This window comes from Chionomys nivalis, chromosome 5 (genome assembly GCF_950005125.1).
Source record: "Chionomys nivalis chromosome 5, mChiNiv1.1, whole genome shotgun sequence".
Classification (NCBI taxonomy): Eukaryota; Metazoa; Chordata; class Mammalia; order Rodentia; family Cricetidae; genus Chionomys; species Chionomys nivalis.
Window position 1 is genome coordinate 53,875,671 of NC_080090.1, and position 21,686 is coordinate 53,897,356.

A 21,686-nucleotide genomic window follows, 5' to 3' on the forward strand; every position below is an offset into this window, starting at 1 on the left:
AGCTCCGCCCAGGGGCGTGGCCACGCGCTGCCTGGGGTGGAGTGGGGCGGGTCCTGCGGGACCTCTGGAACCGCACCCAAACATTGCTGCGCAGCTCCAGTTTGCACCAGGCGCCTGAAGGTGAAGCAGGTAAGCGCTGGCACCTGCAAGCTGCAGGAGCTTTAGCTGTGCTGAGGCACCTGAATGCCTACGTGTGCACCGCTTGTATCTCATCCACTGGGGTTGGAATTGGGTCTCCCTCCAACCTCTCTCTTGTTGGTCGATTTCTACGTTTCTCTACCCTCCTCCCACCCTGCATCCTCTCCCTGGTGGAGTGGTGGCTTTTGAGCTACTAGATGAGACTCTCGCCTCGCTGACTACAACTCAGGGAGATTCTCAAGGTCAGCTCATCCTCAATTCTTTATTTTCCTTTCCTCCTCTACTCCAGCTGTGTAAAGATCTGGGGCTCCCTCTTTCGGCCTTCCGGGGCTCACCTGACCTTACCCACTGCAGCTGTTGTACCGAGACCCGAGCTCTGCAGTGGGAAGTGGCCATGCGGATCTAGCACAGGTTTCATAAGTGTCGTACAAGCGCCGCTCCTGCTGTGCATGTGTTGTTGCTAGGATCCTTCTGGAGGGTCTCGGGGGGAATTGTTTGTTTTCCTCTCTCCTCGGAGAAATATTTGCATTGAAACCTGAATGTGGATCATTTTCCTACCTCCATCCTATAAGAAAGAGACTTCTCTCCTGAGAAGGGCTGGGGGAGGGAGAGGGATCTTCCCTGATCTTTTCCTTGCGTGTCTGCAACTTTTCCTTTTTATCTTGTGTCCCTGCCGGGAGACCCAGAACCACTGGTGGGGCAACTGCAGGATGGTTGCAGGGAGTAGAAGCTCTGTGAGTCACTCTAGGTCTTGGCTTCTGCTAATTTTTTGCTTGGGAGGCACCAACATACAAATAACCTAGGGTACACTTGAGTATGGCAAGGGAAGTAGAGAAAAAACAGAAACAGATGGTGGAATGGGTAGGAAAGGAACGCTGCGGGTTAGGACTTGAGTCAGGAAAGGAGGTGCCCCAGAGAGAAGTCAGCTCTCTACAGACTATGCTGCCGGCTTAGGTGTGGTCTTGCGGAGTCTTCTGCAAATTTTGCTGTAGGAGTTGGAGCCAGGGCGTCCCTGGGGAATATCTGAGGGCACCTGCAGCCTGTAGTTTCCGGGAAGCACCCAAGGTTATTATTGGTCGGGGTTACAGTTGCACTTTATTTCAGTGTATCGGTAACGAGAGTATATTGTCTGAGTCAGGGGATCCAGAATGTTTATTCTCACAGGAGCTAAATTTATCTAAGGAGTTAAATAAAACTTACATCTGAAATCCAAACAAGTGCTTTCACCCTGGGAAGTACGTTCTGCTAAGCTTCTTCCTGACACAATGTTACAGAAATAGAAAACTTTGTCAAGTGACTCTTTTTTTTCTTTAACCAGTGTTACTATATATAAAATGACAGTGATACTGTGGCCAGCCTTAGAAACTGCATTCCTGGAGCTTCCTTAGACTGAGAAACAAAATTCTGATGGATGCAGAAGCATGCAACTGGAATCCTAGCACCAGAAAGACTGAGGCAGGAGAATGGTAATTCAAGGCCAGCCTGGGCCACTGAGACCTTGTTAAAGGACAAGGGCAGCCTTCCCCTTATTTAGCATCCCTCCTGCTGGCATAGAGTTCTGCAGGAAACGATCTAAAAGTGGATTCCCTCATAGGAGGACATCACAGAGAAGAAAAACAAGAAAGAGATGCTGAAAAAGCCCCTGGAATGAGTAGATGTCAGATGAACCTATCAAAAGTAATTTAACACCTACCGATTTAAGAGATTTTAAACCTATCATTCCCTGTGTTTATGCTTAATATTCTGAATTTGTATGCAGAGCACCATTGCTGGCCACAGTTGACTAAGTACCATTTAGAATTATAAAGCAATATCTCTTTAGAATACGCTGTTGTTACTTCTGAACTAAAATGTGTGTGTGTGTGTGTGTTTGAACTTGCTTATATACATGCAACAAGTGCGTGTGCATATGAAGACCTGAGGTCAACCTTGTGTCTTCCTTAATCACGTTCCACCTAATTTTTGAGGCAGATTCTCACTGAATCTCACTAATTGAGCTAGCCTGGCTGGCCAGAAAGCACCAAGGACTCCTGTCTTCACTCGCTGAACACAGGGATTGCCCCAGCGGCTTTTTACGTGGGTGTGGGGTTCTGAATGCCATTACTCACACTTTTATGGCAAGCACTTGAGCTGTCTGAGCCACCTCCTCAGCCTTGCAACTGAATTTGTTGATCTTGCTTGTGAGTCTACTGTCCCCTGGAAAGAGAAAGACTAGCTCTTCTCGTCAGATGTCACTGTGTAAGATTAGTTCTCTCTCAGGGTCCACTTGCCCGTCTGTGGAGAGAAATGCAGCCGCTAGACCAGGAAAGCCGCATTGTTTCCCAAATGCATTGAGAATTTCATAGGTCCCCTTGTTACCCTTTGAGTTCTTTCTAGACAGGATCTGCTCATCAACTGGAATGTGACTTCTAATATTCGTGTACCATTGCCCACCTCTTTGTTTTGAGATGATCTTCTTCACAGACCCAGGCTTGCCTCGGATTCTCAATCCACCTGCCTCAGTGCCCCACATACGGAGAGTATGTGTGTCCCATGACAGATGAGTTTTTCTCTTTTTTTAAGTAAATGATACTTTATACTTCTTCAGCTTAAGAAATGCACATGGAAGCTAGGGCTATGGCTTAGCAGTTATAAGCACTTGCTGCTCTTCCCGGAGACCTCAGTTCTGTCCCAGTACCCACGTCAGAGGCTTACAACCAACTGTAACTCTAGCTTCAGGAGATCTGACACCTTCTGGCCTTACAAATACACATACCTGTGGCATACACTCATACATTTCTAGCCTTTCCAGACACAAACACACACACACATATTAAATAATAAAAATAAAATAAAGAATGGCAAATTTTTTAAAGATAGAAAAATGCAAAAGATTATGCCAAAGTCCGCTTTACCTTCCAAGAGACATGGGAGTGTCAAGCCAGATGAAATCCAACCACCTAGGTAGTTGGTTCCTTCACTTCATGACTTCCCTGGGTATCTTCCCAGGGATATAGCATCTGTTAAGAATTAAAATAGCTGTAAGCTGTCTTTATTTCTGGTAATGGAAAATCCAACTAATATCAGTGTGACTCATTCAAGACTTTTTCCTCTTCTGGAAGTTATAGCTTTGTTGCTCTGTGACCGTATGCTCCTGTGTGATGTCAGTTAATGCACAGGTTTGTGGGGTTCATGATGGTGAGATGAAGTGCCAGCCAGCTTCGGCACTGCCCTGCCAAGCTATATGCCAGGAGACTGGAGCGATTGTTCTTCACTCGACCCCTTTCCTCATACTGTTGTACACTAAAATGTTCTGGATCTTTCCCAAGATATTTTTTCCCCTTTCCAATTAGAAACACCACAGTCTGTAATCAAGCATGGGCTTGGAGCTAATTATTAGCTTTACCTTCTTGTTAATATATTTTATACTCAAGAGAGGGTCGATTGTTGTCAAACTTGCTCTTCAGCTTGGTTCAGAGACAGCGTGACCAAGGCCAAAACTGGTGGATCTGGAGACACACTGCCTGGGTGTGTGGGAATTCAGGCTTTGCTCTGTGGTAGCTGTGTGTTTTGAAGGACATTATTTAATCTCTCTAATGCTTAATTCTCTCACCTGCAAAGCAGAGGTAGTAATACATGCTGTGGGAAGTTAAATGAGTTGATATTGAACTGCTTAGAACAGGGCTTAGTCCATACTAAATAAATATTGTAAATAATATTCTCCTCCTACTCTCCCTTCAGTCTCTAACTACCCTTCAGTCACTCTGGCCTCCTTTTTCTACCATGTAAACATGGACGGGTCTGTGAACCTCTACCCTTGCTGTCTCCGTACCTGTGTTCTCTCTCACACATCATCGCGATAGCCTTCATGGCTTCCGTCCCGGTGTTTCCCCTCCTCTGTGTGTGCACTCTACTCTCACACCCTGACTGTGCTTTCAGAGGTTCAGAGCTTCCTTCTCAGTTCACTGCAGCCCTGTCTCTGGAGTGCTGTATGGCATGTATCACAAATTGGAGAAGAGAAGGGCTCCCTCTGAGGGAGTGGCAGGCATGGAATTGGAGGCAACCAGTCCTCTACGTAAAATGCTTTGTCCTAACTGAATTTGTCAAATTGGCTTCACCTGATAATTTTTTGACCTCTTTTTTTCTGCTTGTATTCCGCATTAGTTCTCTTTTCTTATCTAAGGTTGTTGCTTTCGAACTGTTAGAAGCATGATGTAAAATGTGTCTGGAGCCCTGTGTCATGGAAGGCTCAGCTCTAGGCTATCTACCATGACCCAAAATTCCAAGTCAGGTGTCAGGGTACCCTGGTTCATGGAACATTATGCATAGAGAGTCTCTGCCATCATACATATAGAGAAACCTGTTGATGGAAGTCTCTGTCCCGTCTGGTCTTACAGCAGTTACACAGAAGCTTATATTAATTCTAAATTATTTGGCCTGTTAGCTCAGGCTTATCATTAACTAACTCTAACAACTTAAATTAATCCATACTTCTTGTCTATGTTTAGTCACGTGACTTGGTACCTTTTCTCAGTAAGGCATTCTCATCTTGCTTCCTCTGCAACTGGCTGGTAACTGACTCTCTGCCTTTCCTCTTCCCAGAATTCTCCTCATCTGGTCACCCTGCCTATACTTTCTGCCTGACTACTGGCCAATCAGTGTTTTAGTAAACTAATGCAAGTAACAAATCTTTACAGTGTACACCTGTCATGTTAAGAAACCTGTCATCATACACAAGGGAAACCTGACTAACAAATCTAACGTCCTTGAATTCTTGGGGAACAGAACTGCCATTTCTTCTGAAAGGAGATTGATCATCTTCCGAGCATTTCTGTTTAGTTTCTTGTCATTTTCAGATTTGGCCTTAACTGGCACAACCATGCAAGCTTGTCCCTCATCACCAAGAGCCAAGAAGCCTTCCTGACCCTTCCTTCCTCCACCTCCTACCAGCCCAGGAACATATTTAACAATTGTTTTCAGTACAGACAATTCACCACAGTGTTGGAACTAAAACATCATCTGAAGCCTGAACATGTCTAAGCTGTGGCTGTTCAGATGTAGCGCTTAATGTGTTTGAATTAAAGAGGCAGGTCCTCCATATTCCCAATATGACTGGCTTCCAGATATGCTAGCAGTACATTGATGAGGAACTGAAGACTATGAGGTCCTGGATAGACCCACTGCTGCAGCTGGCCTCACTTGAATTAGCAAGCTGGTGCTCAATAGATCAGGCTGCATTTGCTCGGCTACCTTTCTGTTTGTAGCACTTTAAAAATAACTACTGAACCTGCATCGCCATTCGGTGCAATATGTAGTTTCGGCACTTAGATTCTTATTCCTTTTTTAAAAAAACTTATTTATTATGTATGCAGTGTTCTGCCTACATGTATGCCTGCAGGCCATAACAGGGCACCAGATCTCATTATAGATGGTTGTGAGCCACCACGTGGTTGCTGGGAGTTGAACTCAGGACACCTCTGGAAAAACAGCCAGTGCTCTTAACCTCTGAGCCATCTCTCCAGCCCCTTATTCCTTTTCTTAAATGCCTAGAAATTAGGGGTCCTGGGTATGGCACCCTAAACCTGTAGTCCCAGCACTCGGGAGGGAGAGGCAGGAGGATTTGACCGGTGCTTATTTGAAGGTTTGACAAACAAGTTTGATGTGTTTGTTGTGGAAATAGACTAGAATTGCCACGCTGAAAACGAAGGATGAACACAGGAAAGCCTCATGTCTCTCACCTGTCTCTTCCTCCTGGAGACGGAATTCCCCCAGTGTTGCTCCCCTCTCACTTCCTGCATTTCTCCACCAAGCTTCTCCTGGGCATCAGAGAACCAGGTAGAGATGCTCGCCTCTGGGATTCTGTTGACAGACTCTCCTGGAAACATCACTGTTCTAGTACTCCAGTTTTGATCAACCCTGTCTCTGGTTCCTGCTTCTGCCACTGCTGGCTTTATCTCCCTGGGGCAAACTCCCATCAGGGGATCATTTGAAGGCCTGTTTCTTTATGGAAACATCCAGAGGCAGAAGTGAAGCAGGCTCAGGAGAAGTGGGTGAAGTGAGCCCTTAGTCCCACCTGGGAGTTTGCTGAACTGTCTGGTATGTGGAACTTTGAGAGGCATCCATTGTGACCAAGCCAAACATTTAATTGATCATCCCTGTGTCACTCCCATTAAACTGTAGGGTTTGAGTAAGGGTTGCTGTGAGACTTAGGGGGAATGGTGACTTCAAGCTGAGCTAAGAATACTTTGTCATGGTCAACTTTCTGGTTGTATTCATATAAGACAGCAGCTAAAAATTTGCAAGAGAACAATATCACAAACCAAAGCAAAAGTTGTCATTGTCGAATCTGAATTTTATTTGCTTAAAGTCAAAGAGAAGGCAGATACTTAGGTCTGCAAAGAATCTGTCATTTGGGAAATCCTAAGGTAAGGTACTGTGTAACTTGGCGACTCAAGATTGGTAAATTATTTGGGGCAAGTGCCTCTATTCATAAATCCCGTCTTTTGCTCTACTTATGCAATGCTGGTTGTGCCCTGGGGAATTTCACTGGGCAGCCAAGAGGACTTGGGTACACAGTGAAAGAGAGTTGTTGTGCCAGAAATGTTTAATTGAGTGTAGGCTTGCCCAGAGCCCTTTCTGTATCTGAAGAAACTCTGCCCCAGTGAGATAAGGCCAGCCGTGGCAGAAGCAGGAATTAAAGACAGGGTTGATCAAAACTGGAGTAGCAGAGTAGTGCTATTCCCAGGAGAATCTCTCAGCAAGATTCCTGAAAGAGAACACCTGAGCCAAAGAGCCCGTGAACTGCTCCCATGAGGCTGCCTCACAGCCGGAAGTGGCACAGCAATCCCACATTTTAAGCCTAGATTTCATGGCTCTTAAACTGAGGGTCTGGATGGTGTCTGTGGCACACCTACACCCCTAGTGTCTGCTAACTAGCTAAACTACATGGCTGTCACTTTGAGTGTTGTTCCGCTTCTGTCCCTGTAGACATCAAGGGCTGGTTTCCAGAATACCCTCACTTTCCTGGAAACCCACCGTGTCCTGGGGCACTTTGCAGAAGGGGGGGGGATATTTTATTAAAATTTTAAAGTTATAGATAGAAATGTTGCTATGTTTTGAACATAGCAAAATAATTAGATTTATAACATATTCTCCATAGAGGCATTGATGGAAACCTCCTATAACATCATATGTAATGATGAAAAACTGACTGCTTCCTCCCTGGATGGGTAGCAGGACAACCGTGTCCACTTTTGCCTCTTCTGTTCATCACTGTATTGGTTCTAACTAGGGCCATTAATTGAGAAGAAAATAACAGCAGCTATAAAAGGCCATCCTCCTTGGAAAGAAAGTAGTAACTCTCTCTTTCTCAATGGCAGCTCCAACCCTAGGTATAAAATAGTTGAAAGACCCAGGAGGCTGGGACTTTGTATATGTTTAGTCCCAAGCATGTGAAGGGTTAGATCCCCAGTGCGGTGAAACCAGACGAGCCTCTGCTTAACTCCAGCCTCCCTCAGGCTGCTTTGCTCCGGAACAGAAGCGACTGTACGGCCAGGACAAAAGCTCTGCCAAGGACTGCTCCTTATTGCTGCCTCTAACTTGTAAAGTGCCAGCTCTGCAGGGCAATTTAGTAGCAACAGCTTAGACACTAGTATGAGTCTGCCAGACCCCAGTATTCACCAGTGATGAAGGCAAGTGACGAAATTCCTTTGCTCAGTTTCCTCCTGTGTGTGAGAATGGCAGTGATTGCCCCTGCCACAGAGGATTATTGAGGATGGAGAGGGTTAGTTTATGTAAAGTCTCTACCCTGCATGTCCACAGTCCCGTAGTTAAGTATTCAACATGTATGGGTGAAATAATTTCCTATTTTGCTATTTCTGCCAGAAAAAAAAATTCCGTATTAAGTTTATTGAAGGTTCTACCATGCCCTTAAATATGTCTTTCACTTAGCTTATAGTGCTGCTCGTTTAATTTGAGGTACAGCAATTCATGGTGTAAGCAGCAACGGTCTCCCCAAAGCCCTCTTGTAGCAGTGACCATCACACTTGCAGCGTGAAAAGCCTTAAACTCCAGCTCCTTTGACATCTGGTGATTGTGACTATGGAGAGAGATCCAGGAAAGCAGAGGCTGTTACAGGCCAGGCTCACTAGGTAAAATCTCAAAGGGGAAAAAAAAAAAACCAAAAACCTCTTGCTCACTTGTTTAGTTAATGTTGAGCCAAATGTTAAACCCGAAAAGACACACTGGTCCTGTGGTGTGTGCGAGTGAAACATTTAGCCTCAGCTTGCCCTGCAGCCCCATCATCGTGTTCTGGAGATGCTGCAGGGAAAGGAAGGTTCCAGGAGCACCCAGTAGCACTTTGTATGGAACACCAAGACAGGGGCATGCTGCAGAGTGCGGCTCATATCCAATCATCTCATCCTACAACTTCCTTTTTCCCTAACATGATCTTTTAAAATCTCATTTGTTTATTTTTATGTGTAGGGGTATTTTGCCTGCATTATGGCTGTGTACCATGTAGGTGCTTTGTGCCTGTGGAAGCCAGAAGGTGGCATTAAATCCCCTGGAACTGGAATAACAGACAGTCATAAAACGCCATGTGGGTGCTGGAAATTGACCCCAGGTATTTTAGAAAAGCAGCCAGTGGTATCAATCACCGAACTGTCTCTCCACCCCCCTTAAATAACAATTTTTAAAATGTGATCTCTGGGCAGGGATCAGCATCCTTGGGAACTTTTGATGGTTGTATTCAGGGAACCCTGGAGCCCTGTTGACTCAGAAACTGGGAGGGGGCGTGTCTTAACAGAGCCTCGAGAAGACTGGGAACTGCCGCAGCACTCAGCTGAGTTTCTGTATTTGTGCAAGTGACTATGAAAAACCACAAATAAGAGACTCATGTTCTGTAGTTTCTGTGTGCAGTGCTTGTTACGGTGGCCGGTTAGTCTGTGGGAAACACAGGTACGAGCATTCACTGCAGAGCTGTTGTGTCCTGACCATGAATACCAGGTCCAGGGCAAAGTTCTCACAGGCCAGAGCCTTATCTTCGTGGGTCAATAAAAGAGCTGCAGATGTGTAGTCAACAAGATGTGTGCAGGCCACGTGAGTCCTCACACCAGAGGGGGTGCTCATACCAGATGGGGTGTTCACACCAGAGGGTTTGTCTACCAGTTATCAGCTCCTCCGGCCTGGCCCTGGAAGCTATCTGCTGGCTTTGAATTCCTAACAACCCAGGGTGTGGCAGAGGCTGCCTGGGTGTGGATCTGAACTGCCTTCCCATTCTTGGTGCACCCTGGCCTACAGGCCACCCTCTAATGACTGAGAACACCCATCCCTTTTCTCTAGTGTCAGAAAACAAGATTTTGCTGATGATAAAGCGATTCCAAACCTTGACTAAATTAAGTTGGTCCTATCCTGAAGGCCTAACCATATTTACTCCTTGCACTCAAGTCTTTAGGAACTATGGTGCAGACCTCTGTTCTAGATTCTTCTTTCTATGTAATTCGTAATCCAGTTTCTGTCACGGTTTCAATAGATGCTTTGGAGGGAAGAAAAGCAAAAGCAAACAGTTCAGATGAATACTGTTGCCAGGTCCTGTATAAGATGATGAGTAATGTCTCTTTGTGTGGGAGGGGCTGGGGGGAGCTTTCCTGAGAGCCACCTTAAGTTGCTGTCCTGCCATTGGCAAGCACCTGCAAACGCCAGGAGCAGTGGGAATGCCAAGCCACATAGTCCCTCCCACAGACCTTAGGCCTGTTCTCATTGTCTTCTCTCAGAGTGCAGATCAAGCATCCAGAGTAGGTAGGGCTCCTTGCTTGTTGGTGTGTGAAGATGTCAGAAGGGCTCGTCTGCCATCCTGGAAGGCAGCATCCAGCATTCCTGCATCCGTGCACAAGTGTCCAAAGCTTCTGCAGAAGAGTCCCTCCGTAAGAGGGTGTGTCACCTTAGATCACGTGGTCTCTGCAAACCCCCCCCACTCTGGTATCAGACACCCCGTCCCCCACCTTCAGGTTAATTCTCTGCCTTTTTCACTGAGCCCACTTCACCAGCATCTCTCTCTCTTTTTGTCCCTTCTAATATATTTTTAATTGAAATAGAATTACATCATGTCCTGCCCTTTCCTCTCTCCAGCCCTGTCCTAGCTGCTCTCCCTCAAACTCTTCCTGTGTCCTTCCCTCAAGTTGGTTGCCTCTTTGACTTTATTATTGTTATATACAAAGAATGTATGCATACACACAAGTATATATATGCATATATATAAATAGAATCTGCTGAATCCATTTTTATTGTGTGTATATGGTTTCAAAACTAGCCACTTTGCAACTAACAACCAGTAAGAGGGCTCATCCCAGGGACAGGCTCATTCTCCATCTCCCAGCAGCCATGAGTGGCCTGAAGTTCTTTGCCTAGAGGTGGGACCCTAGGCAAAGATTGTCTCCCTTCCATGAAAACATAGACATTGATATTGCCATTGCAGCCATTTCTAGGAGAGACCGTTCCATCGCTGACTTTCTGGTCTTCTGGCTCTCACAGTCTTTCCACCCCTTTTGCCGTGATGTTCCCAGAGCTGTAGATGCAGGAGCTGCGATATAAATATCAGTTGGGGCTAGACTCCCCACAATCTCTGTATCCTGTCCTGCTGTGGTTTTCTGTGGTGGTCTCCATTCTCTGTAAAGAGAGGCTGCTGTGATGAGGGATGGTGACTGTACCTATCCATGGGGACAACCGCAGTAAGGAACTATGTTGGCCTAGCAAAGTGGCAGGAGTGGATTTTTTTCCAAGGTGATCTCACTAGCCCTGGGCTATATACCAGGCATGAGTTCCTCCTGCTGAATGGACCTTCAGCCCAATTAGTCAGCTGTTGATTGCCACCCAACTGTGAGTGACATTGACTGCACCTTTATGCAAATCTCACTGCTCAGATTATTGTGGTTCATAGGTAGGGTGGGACCGTTTAATTGCTTCCTGCCCTTGGGAGCTTAAATAGTATTTTCTGGGACCATAAAAGCTCAAGTGCAGGAAAGAGGCTTTGAAGCCAGAACAAGCCTTGAATCATCCTGTGTTCCAAGTGTCGCCAGCACCTTGACTCTGACTTGTTTCAGACTTGGTTCATACCCAGGTTCATACTCAGTTTCGTCCCCTTCGTGAAGTGAGGAGAGTGCCTCTCACCAGGTGTGAACACCCAGCAGGCTGTGTTGCTGCCCTGAAAGAGGGACCTGGTGGTCATGTCAGTTTCTATTTATAGATTACAGAGCAGTTGCATTGGGAATGGTTCTTACCTGCAGTAGACTTTCACCCCAAAAGCACTTGCCACCCACCTGGCTGCTCTTGACATCAGGAAAACAAGGGTCAGCAACTAAGCCCATTCGTTCTGCTTTGCCTGGCTGGAGTGTTTTCATGAATTCTAAAACCTGATCTGGTCCTAGCTCTCCCCTTGCATGCTGGAGCCGCTGGACTTGCAAACCGAGCCAGAGTGGCTGTGTTTCATTTCGTTGTCCTTACAAAGACCGACTGCCTTAGAGGCAGCTTCGTTTTCAATGCCTGTTTGACTGCAGTGGTTTCCCTCCAAGGATAGCAAGTAGGCTCGATCGCTTTTCATTTTCAAGGAGGTGTTCAGCATTCACATGTATTTTTGTATATAATTACTGCCGTAGCTTCTAATTTGTGTTGACTTTATAAACTTGAAAAGAGAAGGAGGGAGAAGAAACTTGGAGAGCATCCAGGCCCCCTTGTTCTCTGAAGCTGAGCAGGTGCCGGAGGCACCTAGTGCTGAGTCACAGAGACAGTCTGGTCCCTATGAAGGGCAAGTGGGCGGGGCAGAGTAAAGACCACAAAGGGGAAAGCTGTTAACAATTGCTGTGTGCTGTGATGGGGGAGGTGACCAATCTAGGGGGTGCTTAGAACTCAAATGTTATCTTTTTAAGCTAGGAGAACCTTATTTTTCCATTTATTTTTATGTGCATGCGTGTTTTGCCTACCTGTATGTCTATAAGCCACATGAATGCAGTGCCCTTAGATGCTACATAGAAGTGGCCATTGGATCCCCTGGGACTGGAGTTACAGATGGTTGTGAGCCACCATATAGGTGCTGGGAATCAAACCAGGAATAGCATCCAATGCTGTCAACTGTCGAGCCGTCTCTCCAGTCCTGAGAAACTTACTTTCTAAAGACCCAAACAACTTGCTCACCCCTAGATTTCATATTGAAAAAGACACTGTGACCCCACGGTTTGTTCAGCTCTCAGTCTGCAAGCAGGACTGAAAGAGGCCACTGGAGTCGTATGAATCTGAACTGAATCCTACCCATAACACTTCCTGCTCTAGACTCTGGGTGCAGCACTCCAGCTCTGGGTGTTCCTCTCATGGTAGGGGTACTGGAATCCTGTCCTTTGTAAGAATGACTAGAAACATTCTACAGCAGGGCAACACCCTGAACTGGCTGCTAGAGTGGAAGCTCACTGCTCATCAGGGACAGACTTTTTCCATCTTAGTGAGTGCGCAGATGTGTAGATAGGTAGGATGGGTGTGTTTGCATACACATGCATGCGGAAACTGGAAGACAACTTGGGTGGTTATTATTCCTGGGGAGGAAGCTGGCTGGCTTTTTTTTTTTTTTTTTTTTTTTTTTTTTTTTGAGACAGGGTCTCTCCCTGACACCCAGGCCTCACCAATCAGGTTACACTGGCTGTCCAACAAGCTCCTGGAATCTCCATGTTTCTGCAGTGGTAGGATTACATGACTGTGCCATCTTTCCTGACTTTTTACATGGGTGCAAAGAATTGAACTCGGGTCTCCATAGTTGCTCAGTGTTAAGTTGGGAGCGCAGTTCCCAGCCCCTGGCATCCCCAGCCTCCCTGACCTGGGAGTTGCATTAGACTGGACTCCAAATCCCAGCATGCCCAGGTCCTGACCCCTCCCTGGGGGGGTCAGGACCACTCCCACAGGATATTTAAGTGTGCTCCCAGAGGAGAATCCCGTGGTTTTCAGGTCTGCACGGGCTCCCTGCTTTCCTGTCTCCCCACCATGCGCTTGGCCATCCGAGAGCTTCATGCTTAATAAAACGATGGGCATTTTGATTTGGTTTGATTTGACCTAATTGTATTTCTTGCACTGGCGAAGCTGTCCTTCTTTTATTATTTTTTCTTAACACTCAGCAAGCATCTTATCAGCTAAACCCCCTCCCCATCCCTTAAAGGTATAACAGATTGGCCTCAAACTTACGATCCTCCTGCCTCATCCTTTTAAGCATTTGCCTGCTGTGTACTTTCACAAGCAGCAAGAAATGGGTGCTTTTTTTTTTCCTCTCAAGACAGGGTTTCTCTGTGTAAAAGCACTGGCTGTCTTAGAACTCAATCTGTAGACCAGGCTAGCCTTGAACTCGCAGAGATCCACCTGCCTTTGCCTTCCGAATGCTAGGATTATAGGAAGAGCCACCACCGCCCGGCTGAGAAGGGCATTTTTAAACTGAAGAGATCACACCGGAGCTCCTGGCTCAGGCAGCCTTGCATGAGGTGGTGAGTCACCTTAGCACACTCTCATGTGTTGTAGCTGCCCTTTCTGCCTGCACGCATGCTCTGAACCCTTCCATCTAGTATTCAAATTTCACAGAAGTTAGTGGGCAGCCCAGTGGGCTATGAGATGCTTAGGGCTTCTTCCACCTACTAAGTTTTGTTTTATCTGATGTCTTTCCTTTGAGACAAGAGTTTTAATGCTGAATATTGCAAGCTGAGCCAGGATTAGCTTTTCCTCAAAACTGTTGTTTACAACAACAGTTCCTGTGTGGTCAGAAAAATTCAGAGAATTGTATCTTTAAACCACATAGCCACCACCACATCTGTAGTTAACACTTGTTTAGCTTTAGCTTGTATTGCCAACTTTTTATGGATTTCAAAATAAGTTTCCTACATCGGGACTCTTGTAAGGCTTGTTCTGAAGTGATGATTTGATAGGCAGCTTGGGTTCTCAGGCGTGTGCCAGGCTATGTGTCTTGTCCACACCATCGGCTGGGGAGCCACGTTTTGATATCAGAACACCAAGCAGGGTTTCACAATTTTGACTTCTAAAACCGTGCCAGCGTGTGACCAGGATCAAGGTGGAAGGATGGTCACAAGGTTCTGACCTCACAGTAGCCCTCCCCAGAAACCACTGTCGAGGGTACCACTTTGTTAAAGGGCGTTGTGCTAAATACTTCCAACTGCAAATGTTAGCGGCACACGACAATGACTACCGCAGCGATACAGGTAAAGTCTGTAAATGGATGTTGAGTCAAAGAGAATACATGGCTGGTTAGAGCAGCACACACCTGTAATCTCCATACATGCGAGGCCGAGGCAGGATGATGGCTGTGAGTTTGAGACCACTCTGGGTTTTATCTTGAGTACCAGGCCAACTTGGGCTACATAGCCTCAAAAACTGAAATTAAGGAGTCCACGGAATGGCTCAGTGGGTGAAGGTGCCAGCTGCCAAAGCGGATACTGGAGTTTGCCCCCCCGGGGCCCACATGGTGATAGGCTGGAACAGACTTCTGCAAACAGGTCCTCTAATCCCTGTGTGCACGCTGTCGCGTGTGCATGTGGGTGTGTGTATACGCACAAAAATAAATAAGAATGGAATAAAATCTGTTTTTAAAACTGAAAGGAAGATAGAGAGGAAGGAAAAAAGGTGAGGGAAGGAAGAAGAGAGAAAGGAAGGACCTGTATGATTATTCACTTTTCTGAGACTATACTGCATAGTGGAGTAATTTTTAATTCTGTCATCTAAAACACAGTGATATTTTTGATAAAGTTTTAAAAAGACCTTTATTGGGCAGGGAGTGTATGTCATATGTATGCATGGTGTGTGCATTTGTGATGTATGTGTGATATATGTGTGTGTGCACACACTTGTCTGTGCACGGGCTCTCACCTGCCCATGCTCATGTAGGGACCAGCGGTTGACTTGGGGTTTTATTCCTGTCACTAACCTGCAGCTAGCCAGTGAACTCCAAGGATCCAGACTCGGGTCCTCATATTTACACAGCAAACAGTTGACCTACTGAGCCACCTTCCCAGCGCTGAGCTGACTCTTTGATCTGTATACATCTGCCGGTGATGAGGCACCGTGCTCTCTAAGGCCTCGCACCACACAGTGTCCACGGTGTTGGGTTAGTTTCCCACTGTGGCATGCTTTCTTCCACAGAGCCAAGATGACTGTCCTCTCTAAGGAATATGGATTCGTGATCCTCACTGGCGCTGCCAGCTTCGTGATGGTGCTCCACCTAGCCATCAACGTGGGCAAAGCCCGCAAGAAGTACAAGGTGGAGGTAAGTGAGGTCACGGGGGAGGGGGGCTCACATGGGCTTCCTGAGGCCACAACTAATCCAAAGGTGAGCTTTCAATCATGGAAGGAGAGCTGAGTTGTTAGTGGCAGGTAGTAGCCGTCTCTGGATAGTGCCTGTTCGAATTCTGTTCCTGAGAGGAATACTAAGATTGCTGGAATGTGGTTTGCACCTTGTTGAACTCTGGCCCCTCTGTAGAAAGACCAGGCCTACTAGGGTTAAAAGTCCCTTTTTACCTAGAGCTCTTTGCTAGGGACATCCTAAAGAAGGATGAATTAGCAGCATTGTTTCCTAGTTTGCCACTTTACAAGTGATAGCTTCAATTGATTTCCCTGTTTCCTAAGTAGAGAAGAGATGCTGGGCTTAACCTGGGTTTAGCCGGTTGTTGTAAAAAGGAAGTCTGTTAAATACTTCCTTTAGCCCTGGCTGAACTAGAAGGGGAACTTCTAAAGCGATCTCTGGGGAGCAATTAGATGTCTGTTTGCATCTAGCATCTTGTAATTCGACTCCCTCTGGAGGTTCCTTCAAGTGTTCCTGTCTGGCTGCCTCTCTTTTTATTCTAGTGGGCACTTGCAATAGCGGTCTCACACACTCAATTATCTGTTCCCCAGTAAGGGAAATTTTAAAGGGATGTAGTGTGTGATGATTCCTGGGAACCAGTCATTTCTCTCTGGTCTCTCTGAATTTGCATCTGCAGACCATTGCTTTATGGCATCAGTGAGAAGCACTGGCTAGGCAGGGGCCACTCCCGTCTCTTTTGCAACCAGAACATAAGTCGCAGGTTCTTGCTAGCTCTGGCAGCTAGAAACACCAAACCTGCTTCTGAGAACTGAAAGCCTTGTCACTACAAAGACTGAAGCAGAAGTCAGTGCTCATCCATCAGGAGTACCGTAGAAGGTGCTTTGGAATGTCTGTTTCAGGGCTTGTTAATTCTCAACACTCATCCTCTGCTCGGCTTCACAGTACCCGGCCATGTACAGCACAGATCCTGAGAACGGGCATATCTTCAACTGCATTCAGCGAGCCCACCAGAACACGTGAGTGTCATGCTGCCAGGCAGCAAAGATGCCCATCATCTCAGCCCCGAGTCTCTGAATTTGCTGAGTGATAACATGGCAATCATGCTTCCCTCATTAAAAGTATGATTAAAACATTAGTGGGGGGCAGGCAGGGGCTCAGAAAATAAAGACACTTTTGGCCAAACCTGATAATCTAAATTCAATCACCAGGACCCACATGGTAGAAGAAGAGAACCAAGCCTAACTTACACATGAGTCATAGTATTGATACACACACACACGCACTCATACACACAAATGAAAAGGCATATTAAATTAATGGGTGAACAGATTGAATAATGAGCAAAAGTAAGACTTTTTAGAATGTAAAAACTTCTGAGCTGGTCAGTGGTGATGCACACCTTTAATAACCAGCCCTGGGGAGGCAGAGTCAGGCGAATCTCTGAGTTCAAGGTAAGCCTGCCTGGTCTACAGAATGAGTTCAAGGACATCCTGAGTAGAGAAACACTGTCTTGGGAAAAAAATAGAAATAAAAATAAGCAGAGAGTGTTATGAAGGCCTACTGTTGCTCAGCTGCCTTCTCTGCTTACACAGTTCAGGTCCTAGCCAGGGGATGGTACTACCCACAGTGAACAATTTTTTCCACCTCAGTTAACACAGTCAAGATAATCTTCCGTGGGCATGCCCATCTCCCAGGTGATTCTAGATTCTCTTGACAATTAACAGTAGTCATAGCAATGCCTTTAATGTGACCCTCTGCAGTGTTTGCAGGTCCCATCTAAATGATTAATATTCATTACTTTTCATTGTAAATTAGTGTGTGTGTGTGTGTGTGTGTGTGTGTGTGTGTGTGTGTAGAGAACTGAATGGACAAGGCTTTCTCTTGGCTCATAATTTAAAAAAGACACAGTCCATGATGTAAGATATAATGGCAGAGATGACAGAGACTTGACGCTGATCACAAAGGCAGACAAGAAACAAGAGTCCTCTCTCTGCTGGGCTATAATCCTCAAAGCCCACCCTCAGTGGCCTACACCTGCCAATCAGGCCCCTGTCCAAAACTATACCACAATCCTCCCTCCAAAGCGGTGCCACCAAGTAGACACCAGGTGTTGACACACGAGCTTGTAAGGCATTTCAGGCTGTGCTTCCATTAGGAGGCCTACTCCAAGCCAAGGCCTTCCTCATGAGTTTGCAGGATGTAAAGTTCACCCACTCCTATCCAGAGCAGAAGCAGGTGGGTCCTGGTAGCCAGCCTTCTCCCTCCAGCCAGTGTGTGTGCTCCCCAGCTCCCAGCCTGCCAGCAAGCATGCAAAGTCCCTTAGTTCTGTCTAAACAGCCATCGTGAGGACAGTTTTTGAAACATGACTTTCTGTCTATTTCAGGTTGGAAGTGTATCCTCCCTTCCTATTTTTCCTAACCGTGGGAGGTGTGTACCACCCGGTAAGTTTCTCCTTGGGCTGGTCATTCATCGTTTAGATGTAGTTCACGGAGCTATGCCCTGCGTGCAGGGAGAAGGAAATGAACATTGGAGGAGGAGCCTTGGTGTCAAGGCGCCATCTGTTTATTTAGTGATTTGTTACAAAGTGTTTTAAAGTAGGCAGCATTTCACATAATTTTTACAGACAAAGGGAGAGCCTCTTAGACACTGTTTAACTTTCACAAGGTCAGCTAAGCCACAGAAGAATGGAACTTTGAATCCAGGTCTATGTAATTCTAAAAGGTCCATATCCACAGGGAGTGTTTTTACTTTCCTCATTCATTCATCTATGAAAAACAAAATCTACCCACACCCTAGAGCAGTGAACAAGACAGGCAGCCACCAGGATTCACAGAGCCTCCTTTTAATTGGGGTCATAAAGAACGTCATAAGTAAATTATTGGGGATGTTAGAAGCTGCTGAGGACCCGGTAGCAAACAAGGAAGTGGAAAAGGGGCGTGGAGCTCAGAGATTTTTGAATATGGTGTGGTCAGCCTCTTACTGAAAAGGTGACAGGTAAGGTAAACTCACAAGACGTGAGGAAGCAAGAGCTGCTGTCGAGAAGGCCATGGCATCATGACAGCTCTAGCAGACATTTACTCAAACCAAGGTCACAGCAGTGACCAGGACCGGCAGGCATCTGTACAGCCGAACACCAAACCATTGTTCCGAAATTGCTAGGAATTATTCAGTGCCGTAGTAAAGAGCAGCCTGGCAGAGACCAAGCTTAGGCAGAGAGTAGCTGGGGCTTTGTCTATAGTTCTTCATCTTCCTACCAAGACTTCTTACCCAGAGTCAACTCAAACAAAACCCTGCCATAGCAACAAGCACCACTGACAGCACTACCAGATTGGAAAAGGACTCTCGTGGAGTATTGTAGGAGGGCCCTTGTTCCTTTCCCCGGCTGCTCAGCCCCGAAATAACCACAGAAACTGTATTAATTAAATCACTGATCACTATAGCACATTCCTAGCAAGCTCTTACATATTAAATTAACCCATTTCTATTATTTTATATTTTACCACAAGGCAAGGTTCCAGCTGGCAGCTCCCGTCTTTCCTCTCTGGCGGCTACATGGTGTCTCTTGACTCTGCCTTCTTTCTCCCAGCATTCAGTTTAGTTTGCCCTGCCTACCTTTATTCTGCCCTGCATAGGCCAATACAGATTTTTTATTCATTAACCAATAAAAGCAATAGTCAGAATGACTTCCCATACCAGTGGAGGGTCAGCTGCTCACCCTACCCCAACCTTTTTCCCTCTTACTCTTTCTGGCCAAATAGATGAGTTACTCAGGATGGAACAGAGGAACATATTTCTCATCCTACATAGGTTTTACTTTCTCCTGTCAAGGGTGCTGGGAATAGAGAGGCTTTTTCCTCTCAGAGTACACATATTCGGGGTTCACTATACATCCTCCTCACCTCTTCTTATCCATCTCCACCCCTACTATGTCCGACCATTTCCAGCAGGGGTCATCATGGGAACAGTGCAGCCCAGCAGCTGCTGAGCCAGTGTGGGGTCCAGGGTCCCATTTCAGATATCAGGGTTTCCTTTTCTGACTCATCCTGGAACCTTGAGGTCTGACTGCCCTTGACCTGAGCTCCAGGACCAGTTCCCCCAGTTGCCCAGAGCAAGAAACTGTGCCCATCCCCATGGGGAAATCTAATTCACACCTCCCAGTTGAACATGCAATTATAGACAACAGCAGGTCTTGACTTTTCCTGACCAAACAAATAATGACATTCTTTCCTTAGTGGGAAATACATCACTTTTGGCCAACACAAGTGTAGTCACCGCTAGGTGTTCACCAAGGTCTGTTTCCTCAACTCAAACACTGAATTGTACTTTTATCTTAGCGCATAGCTTCTGGCCTGGGCCTTGCCTGGATTGTTGGGCGAGTTCTTTATGCATATGGCTACTACACAGGAGGTAAGTACATGTTGACATCAGCCAAGGAAACATGTTTTAAATGTATCTTTTTAAATGTGCATTAGGCATATGTGTGGATGTGCCCACAGAGGGCAGAGAGCATGTTAGGTCCCCTGGAGCTGAAGTTACAGGTGGTTGTGACCCACATGGCATGGGTGCTGACGGCTAAACACTGATCCTCAGCAGGAGCAGCGATTGCACCTAACCATTGCATCTGTCCAGCCCCCAAACAAATTTTAAAGTTTAAGTTTCTGTATTTTGACTCTTAGCTGAGCTTTAAAGTGGAGGGGGAGCTTAAGACAGGAGAGATGATGACTCAGCTGTTAAGAGGACGGACTGCTCATCTGCAGGACCCAGGTTTGATTCCCAGCGCCTTACATGGCGGCCAACAACAGCCTGCAACACCAGTTCCAGGGGATCCATGCAAGTGGTACACAGACACACATGCAGAAAAAATACCCATGTATATAAAATATGATAAAATGTAACATGAGGAAGTGGCTTAATAATTGAGATGAAAGGACTGTTTATTCTTACTACCCTTAGAAGAGTAACAAATTTTGAGCATTTTCTGTGTGCCAGTTGCTTGTCTATGAGCTTTATGTAGGCTATGCAACCTTTTAGCAGTTCTGGGTACAGTTAACAGCCTGTTTTAAAGATGAAAAAAACAGGCATATAAATATTGAGCAGCCAGCTAACCATAACCCCCAGGAATCAAACCCAGGGGTTATAATGGCGAAACCTGGCCACTGTTTAAGTGGGTAAATGGATAGCAAAGAGAGAGAAAAAGGCTGTACTTCGTTCTGGAAGGAAACAAACACTCCTAAAGGTCCTAAGACAATGCTGCTACAGAGTTCTCCAAAGTCTAGGCAATGCTGTTGTAGAATTACTTTGCATATAGCTTCCTGCATACTGATAGCCCAACGGTAGAGTTGGTCAACCTCCCAAGAACAGGTGGTTGAACATATGACCTCAGATGCTAGAACAGAATGGCTTGTGGATGTTCTGGTAACTTCTGCTCTCTTGTTTTTCAGACCCCAGCAAGCGGTCTCGAGGAGCCGTGGGGTCTCTTGCCCTTCTTGCCTTAATGGGCACAACTGTGTGCTCTGCTTTCCAGCATCTCGGCTGGGTTCAACCTGGCTTGGGCAGAGGGTCCAAGGCCTGCCACTGAGGAATGGTAGCCCTTTCAACTCTTCATTCACTTTGAACGACTCACCTTTATTTCCACTTCCACTGGTTTTTTTTTTTTTAAATATAATAAAAACTTATCTGGCATCAGCCTCATACCTAAACCTCCTGACTCTACTCTGCATTTCTTTTTGAGTCTCTTTCCTAAATAATTGTGCCATTTCTACTAAATGGGAGTAAAGCCATGAGTATCCCTCCTCACCTCGTCTGTGAAGCTGAGACAAAGTCTGATTACGGTAATGTATTCATGATGTCACAGTGCTGAAAAATTAAGTTTTAGCTCCAGTTCAAATGTAGTACTGCTTGATGCTAATAATTAACAGTATGGACTTGAAAAAAATCTATTGAAGATTGCTTATATTGCTTAAAGGTTAAGAAACAGGGGTTCAGTCAGATGACTTAGCAGGTAAAGACACTCGCCCTGAAGTCTGATGGCCTGAGTTCAGCCCACATGTTAGAACTGACTCCTACAAGTTGTCCTCTGACCTCTACATGTGCACTGTTGCACATGTACGTACACACACACACACACACACACATACACACTTGTCTAAAGCTTTTTTTAAGTTAAGCAAGAAACTCAGATGATAGAACTAGGGATGAATATAAAGCTAGAACTACTAACAGCCCATTTCGTAGG

The 21,686-nt window shown here is 46.0% G+C and overlaps 1 protein-coding gene across 2 annotated transcripts; it reads left to right on the forward strand.

The window, feature by feature from the left end:
• Mgst3 (microsomal glutathione S-transferase 3) lies at positions 1 to 21,150 on the forward strand. 2 transcript variants are annotated; one of them, XM_057769637.1, is made up of 6 exons: positions 1 to 129; positions 15,292 to 15,415; positions 16,394 to 16,467; positions 17,835 to 17,892; positions 19,786 to 19,858; positions 20,893 to 21,150. In XM_057769637.1, exons 2-6 carry the CDS (start codon positions 15,299 to 15,301, stop codon positions 21,027 to 21,029), a joined length of 459 nt encoding a protein of 152 aa, XP_057625620.1. In that variant the 5' UTR covers positions 1 to 129; positions 15,292 to 15,298; the 3' UTR covers positions 21,030 to 21,150. The 2 variants fall into 2 exon arrangements, with proteins under 2 accessions (XP_057625620.1, XP_057625621.1); XM_057769638.1 differs by lacking the exon at positions 1 to 129 and adding an exon at positions 518 to 549.
• The last annotated feature ends 536 nt before the right edge of the window (positions 21,151 to 21,686 follow it).

Coding starts and splice junctions, on each gene's coding strand:
- Mgst3 (XM_057769637.1), top strand. CDS start 15,299: ATGACTGTCCTCTCTAAGGAATATGGATTCGTGATCCTCACTGGCGCT. Junction 16,468..17,834: donor CAGCGAGCCCACCAGAACAC/GTGAGTGTCATG, acceptor TGTCTATTTCAG/GTTGGAAGTGTATCCTCCCT. Junction 17,893..19,785: donor TGGGAGGTGTGTACCACCCG/GTAAGTTTCTCC, acceptor CTTTTATCTTAG/CGCATAGCTTCTGGCCTGGG.